This window comes from Zonotrichia albicollis, chromosome 1 (genome assembly GCF_047830755.1).
Source record: "Zonotrichia albicollis isolate bZonAlb1 chromosome 1, bZonAlb1.hap1, whole genome shotgun sequence".
Taxonomy (NCBI): Eukaryota; Metazoa; Chordata; class Aves; order Passeriformes; family Passerellidae; genus Zonotrichia; species Zonotrichia albicollis.
This window is the reverse complement of record NC_133819.1, coordinates 156017087-156023723: the sequence shown is the minus strand read 5'-3', so window position 1 is coordinate 156023723 and position 6637 is coordinate 156017087. Positions and strand designations below refer to the sequence as shown.

Below are 6637 nucleotides of genomic sequence, written 5' to 3'. Positions count from 1 at the left end.
GGCCTTGTTGGTGTTGCAGGAGAAGTCCTGGACCCCAAAAAAAGGATCCACCAACACCAGGAGATATCTGAGCCCATCTTGGCGTGGTAGCTCAGAAAAGCCATTTGCCAGTTATCCCCAGGAGTGTTTCCTCTTTTGGTGATGCCTGGAGGTGATGGTTTTGAATTCAAAGGGTTCTTTTGAAACCATATCAGGCATTGCTCTGTAACAGACCTGACAATTTTTTTCAACAGAGACTGAGGATCTGAAGCCACAGACTGATCCCCATGGCATTGATTCCCCAGAGATTTGCTGGCGCTTTTCTCCTACACAAATTGCAGCATCAGCTGGGGAGAGCCTGATCTGCTTATTGGGAGTTACATCTCACCTACACACCCAGCCACCCTCTTTATTGTTGGCTTTGGGATGAGCAGCCAATTTTCAATCTGCCCAACTCTATCCAGGCCTCACCTCTGGCAGTGAAATTCCTTTCTCAGGAATTAACACTAGGATGCTTTGTTGCAGAACCTCTCATGCAACTTTAATGCAAGTCTATTTCCCACAGAGGTTTTTCAGCCCCCCAAGCTGGTTTGCCCTGGATTGTAGTACAACCAATTCTTTGGGCAGCTGGATGGTATCAAGGAGGGATAATAATTCTTGTTTATATTTAATGGGAGATTCCTATATTGTTAATTGACATTTTCCCTTCCATATGGCTCCATGGGCTTGAGCAATGCTCAAAGCATATGTAGCAAGTTCTTACATTTGAATGGCACCTTGCGAGTGGGATTGGGGATCTGGGCTGTGAGCAATAAGAGAGGGAATGAAACTTGATATCCTTTAATAGTTTTAGATAGAGCTTAATGATGAATGGGCAAAAGCATTGAAAGGAGGTTGAAATGTGGATACCCAGGATGAACATGGATGAATCCATGGAGAAACAGATAAAGAAACTCCAATAAGGATTTTATTCAAGTACTGGACCAAAGAAGGAGCAGTGCCTGCAAAAAGCAGAAGTTGCAGGAAAGGTCATCTGGCATATTGGGGCACTCAGTGAAAACCACACCCAGAAACCCCTTTGGGTGACCATCCAGTACCATAAAAGGACTTCCACAAAGAGGCAAAACCATGCAAATTATTTCCAGAGAAAGTGATGTATCTGCATTAGTTAAGAAGCCCCTTCTAATGAATATTTATAATCAGGATGGATAAATACCCCATGGCAAAGTCCCACCTGAGCTGCAGGACCAGGACCAGATCTGATCTGAGTTCGAGGTCATAAAGAATTCCGGCTTTCTGATATCTCCATTTCCATCAGGGAGTTTACTCCAGCCAATTTCGGTATCAAGGGCTGGGGGGACACTGGGGATACTTGTGGGAGGGACATGGGACTGGGATTGTGGAGTGTGACCATGGCGGGCTGCAGGGGGATGTTTTGGGGGTAGAAGGTGAACCCCAGATTTGGTTTAGAGTCCTGGAGTGACATGAAATGGGTAATGGGAATGGGAGTAGGTTTTGGGTCTGGGATAGGGACCTGGGGTACACTGGGGCCAGTGAGGGGAGGGGCTTTAGGAATTTGGGTGAAATCTCAGAGTGGCCTGGGGTCATAAGAAGGTGGCAGAGGATTGGAAACAGGCTTGAGTTCCTGCGGAGCACTGGGGGGACAATGGAAGGGTAAATACAGGACTTGGATTGGGACAGGGGAGTTGGTGGGACACAGGGGACACTGCGGATGCCAGGGATTTTCCACGGAGTTTGGGCTTGGATCACAGTGTGGGTGAACTGAGACGAGACTGGGTGTAGGGTTGTGGGGCTGATGGGCACATGGACGACACTGAGGGGGACACAGCAGTGGGGTCCAGGGAGGGCATTGTTGGAGTGGGATTGGGATCCTGGGGAGCACTGCTGGCGGGACAGGGAGTGACTCCAGAATTTGATATAATTTCCTGGGATTCTAGGAGGACACTATGGGTGGAGGACATTGGGTTATGGCAGTGGGATTGTTATCCTGTGGGTCTAAGAGGAGTTCAAGAATGACTGGGGTGACGTGAGATGGGTAACGGGACTTGGAGTGGGATGTGGATCTGGGAGAGGGACCTGGGGGACACCCTTGAGGGGAGGGGTGGAGGGGAATGCATGAGTGACTTTTGGAATTTGGGTGAAGTCCTGCAAGGGCCCTGGCTCACAAGAGGTCTAAAGAGCTGTGGGAACAGGATCGAGGTGCAGGGGAGTACTGGGGGAGACAATGAAAGGGTAAACACAAGACTGGATTTGGGATGGGGGGCTGGTGGGGCACTGAGGGGACACTGGGGGTGTCAGGGATTGTTCCCAGGGTTTGGGTTAGAGTGACACTAAGGAGGGAACTGATATGGGACACGGAATAGGGTTGTGGATCTGGTGAGCACAGGGAGGACACTGTGGGGGACACAGCCGTGGGGTACAGGGGGGCACTTTCAGAGTGGGATTGGGGTCCTGGGGGGCACTGCTGGGGGGACAGGGAATGACCCCAGAATTTGAATCAAGTTCCTGGGGTTTTAGAAGGACACTAAGGGTTGAGGACATGGGACCTTGGGAGTGGGAGCGGGGTTCTATCTTGAGGGGAATCCAGGAATGACTCCAGGATTTGTGAGCAGCATCCCAGGATGTTTCCAGGGGTCTTCTAGCCAAAGCTGACCCCCTGTTTCTCAGCTGATCCCAGTTCCCCTCCTTGGCACCTCATAGATGAACTTTTTCTATGTGTTACTTTGTGTCTAAGTGTCCCCTCAGTGTGTCCCTCTTTGTCCTCCAGTGTCCCACACTGCTCGTGGTGGCCCGTCCCTACCATGGCCCTCCTGGCTCACACTCTGACACTGCTGGCAATGACTGTGGCCACCGTGGCCATCAAGGTGGTGCCCCTGGACATGGCCCGGGACTCGTTCGATGACCGGTATGAGGGCTGTGACCCAGCCATGCATGCAATGTTGCCTGACCTCTACAGCTTTGAGCGCCAGATGAATCATCTCTTTGCCTGGGGCTGGTATAAGGCTGAAGCTGAGTGGCGCAGGCGGGGCTCCCTTGTGTCCCCTCTGCCGTCCAACTGGCATGCCATTGCTCTCATGGCCTACACATCGCCAGAGGTGTACAAGGAGTTCAACACGGCCGTGCGCACGGCTGGGCACTCCCGCCAGGAATACTTGAAGCACTTCCACTTCAAAATGTTGCATTTCCTACTGACTGATGCCTTGGTGACACTGAGGCAGGCTCAGAACTGGCAGTGTCGCCGTGTGTTCCGGGGTGTGCGTGATGTTCATTTTCAGGCACAGCAAGGCAAGAGGGTCCGGTTCGGTCAATTCACATCGACATCACTGAGCAAAGGGATTGCTCTGGAATTTGGGGCAGACACAATTTTCGAAGTGCACACATGCCATGGTGCGGACATCCGTCAGTTCTCCATGTATCCAGACGAGGAGGAGGTGCTGATCCCACCATATGAGACCTTCACAGTCACCCAAGTCATCTGGGATGGGAGAAGGACATGGATCTGGCTCCGCTCTGCCGGGATCTTCAGCAAATACAACTGTGAGGTCAGTGAGGTGACAGCACAGGGGACAACCTGGAGGGATGGGGACACCCACTGTGGGCATGGGGGCACCCATGATAAGGCACAGGGAACAATGACACTCACTGGGCATGGGGGACAGGGACAACCCGCTGTGTGTGTGGGGAGAAGGACACCCAGTGTTGGTGACATCAAATTTGGGGCCCCCATTATGGGCACAAGGACAAGAACATCCATGACAGGGCACAGGGATGGGGATTCACACTTTGGGGAGGGACAGGGACAGGAACACTCCTGCCAGGGGAGGGCAGAATCTGGGCCGCGCTTGTACCGAACCTGTCCTGCTCCACCAAAACAGTTTTGTTGGGATGGGCCCCATGTGATGAATGTAGGTGGGCAATGAGCTTGCCACAGCACTCCCTAAACCCCTGTCACCCCCTGTCACCCCTCCATTCCACCCTTTGACAACCCCTGGCCCCTGTCATCCCTAAGCCCACCATGACCCCGCTGACCTATCTACCCTTTGTACCCCTGTCCCCCCCCCGCCCATGACATCCTGTCACAGGTCACCTCATGGCCCCCATCTCTCCTGCCACCCTTAACCCCCCATTTTGGCCATTCCTGACCCCCTCGCTCCCCATATGATCTCCCATTTTACCCCTCTTTGTTCCCCAGGTGGGAGGGTCCCCACAGCACCTTGTCACCTCCGAGGATTCCTCCTGGCCATCACACACCTGGCATGGGCCACTGGGATCTTCTGAGCTCTAGGTCACCAAGATCACTGAGGTCACTCTGGTCACTGTAGTGACCACAGCCACCATGATCACCAAGACTCCCTCAGCCACAAGGCTGCCACAGCCACTGTGATCTCTGTGCACACCAAGGCCATTGTGCAAAGCAATTCTAATAAATAATTCAATCATAAAAATTCCATGAAATAAATCTGACAAAGCCAGCAAAAAGTGACAATTCCTAAGCCGGGTTCAATGTCACTCCCCACACCAACACCCATGGAAACATCTCTTTCTCTCAGCCTCCAGGAGAATCTCTGGGGGCATCCCCTTCCCAAGGATGGGGAAAGGAGGAACCTCACACACATTTCATTTCCATCTGGAACAGGGAATAGGAATCTCTGTCTGAGAGGGGGCTGGACATTCTCAGGGCCAGCTGATAGATGGCCAGGCTCAGCTCTGGTGCTTCATTCTCAGTTGTCCATTTGAGGTTGGTGATTTGGGCTGGTTTTAGCCCAATTCAGCACCCAAATCAGCACAAAAGCCCTCTCAATGCTGCCCTGATGGCAACAAATGGGACATTGTCCTTTGAGCACATTCCAGGTAAGGCATCCTGCCACATTCTGCAGTTCAGGGGGACCTTAAAGGCTGGAAATTGCAAGATTCATGAGGGCAGGGACAGGAGGTCCCTGGGGAGGGACAGTCCTGAGTCAGCATTGCCGGCAGGGGGGACCTGCTGGATCAGCTCTGGAGAAGGATCTGGGAGTGCTGGTGGGAAACTAGTGAAGATAGCCATGTTTCTTGGGACCAGGAGGGATACAGGGGTACCAGGAAGAGCAGGGCCAGGAGGTGAGGGAGTGACTGTGCCCCTCTGCCCTGCCCAGGGAGGCATATCTGGCATGCTGTGTCCAGTTCTGTCCAGTGCTGTGTCCAGCCCTGCCCAGTGCTGTGTCCTGTTCTGTCCTGATCTGGACCCAATCCTGGTCTCAGCGATGATGCTGCCTGAGCTGGGAGGTTGGGCCAGGAGCCCAATCTGGGTCCTTCCAGCCTCACCCATTCTGGGATTTGGGGATTCTGGCAGTTGCAATTCAGGAATTGTCCACAGGACGGCAGCAGCGAGTGTGAGAATTCAGTGGCACAGTGCAGTTCCGGGTGCCAACGAGCTGCTGGCCCTGCTGAGCGCCCGCCCTGCCCCATCCCGGCCCTGGGGGCTCTGCAATGGTTTGGGATGGAGCAACCTTAAAGCCTGTCCGGTGCATGGGTACATGCCCGTCTGGTGCCAGCCCTGCCATGGGTAGGGACATCTTCCCCTGGGAAAGGCTGCTTCAGGGCCTGCACAGCCTGGCCTTGAATACTTCCAGGAGTGGGGCAGCCAGAGCTTTGTTATAGATGGGTATCATGATCATTGGCTCTCACAATGAAGGGATGAATATTGCTTGTATGTTAAGAGAAGTTTTGTCAATTTATGGTTATCTTGTGGTGGTTGGTTTTTCAGACACCCTTTGTTCTCCCCATAGTCCCCTTTCCCCCCTCTGTATTGTTGCCACCATGGGGCACCGGTAGTCAGGGTTGTCAGGGTAATGTGGAGGGAGGGCGTGTACCTGTGCCCCTTGCATGGGGTGACTGGGAAAGGGCCAAGCCTGTGTCTGGGGAGAAGCGCATGACAAAATCTCACCTCCAATCAGACTGCAGGAAGGTCTCCACCAATGGACAGCAAGAAACAGTCAACTGGCAGACTTTGGGAGGGGCCAGGCATATAGAAGGAAAATTTTTAATATGTATTACTACTTATGGATATGTATTTGGCTGATGCAACACCAGGGGTATAAAGGACAGAACCTCCATTTTGTGGATGAGACTCTGGTTGCAGCTGAGCATACCACTTATGATTCAAGTGGATCATTTTTGCTATCTACCTTTTGAGCAGAAAAATTCACCTTGCCAGAAGTTTACTTGCACAAGGGAGACAGAAGAGCCCTGTAACTTTATTCATGAACAAAGGAAGAGGCCATGGTGAATTTCCCCATGGGGTGTCTCAAGTTGCTGGACAATGCAGACTCCTTTTTATCCCAATTTCCTAGCCATATCTCCCTCTCCCTTTCCTCATTGGCAGAGGTATTTGGAAAGTGCAGACTTCCCAATCCAGCCAGCACGTTCCCCTTGCTATGCACCCCATCCTTCTGTAACTCATGACCATTAAAATGAGCTTTAATTTCACCCTGGGTGGGGAGACTAAAATTCATAAGCCTGTTAAGTCTTTGCTCTTCCTGAAGTTCAGGAATTCAGCAAGACCTTGGCTGAGCAGCAGTCCATGTCAATGAAGAACATTTTCTGAAACTGATAGTTTCTCTGGTAACTTCCTTATCTACAAGTTCCTGGCTCTATCAAC

General features: G+C 52.1%; 1 protein-coding gene across 1 annotated transcript; it reads left to right on the top strand.

The window, feature by feature from the left end:
* Nucleotides 1-1226: 1226 nt before the first annotated feature.
* Nucleotides 1227-4423, top strand: LOC102074383 (NAD(P)(+)--arginine ADP-ribosyltransferase 2-like). Its single transcript, XM_074529304.1, has 3 exons — nucleotides 1227-1320; nucleotides 2768-3542; nucleotides 4193-4423. The coding sequence occupies exons 2-3, from the start codon at nucleotides 2802-2804 to the stop codon at nucleotides 4283-4285; spliced, it is 834 nt and encodes a 277-aa protein (XP_074385405.1). The 5' UTR covers nucleotides 1227-1320; nucleotides 2768-2801; the 3' UTR covers nucleotides 4286-4423.
* The last annotated feature ends 2214 nt before the right edge of the window (nucleotides 4424-6637 follow it).

Bases quoted from the DNA above. Each gene is read 5' to 3' on its own strand.
- LOC102074383 (XM_074529304.1), top strand. From the start codon at position 2,802: ATGGCCCTCCTGGCTCACACTCTGACACTGCTGGCAATGACTGTGGCC. The intron at 3,543-4,192 runs GTCAGTGAGGTG...TTTGTTCCCCAG, and splicing joins TCAGCAAATACAACTGTGAG to GTGGGAGGGTCCCCACAGCA.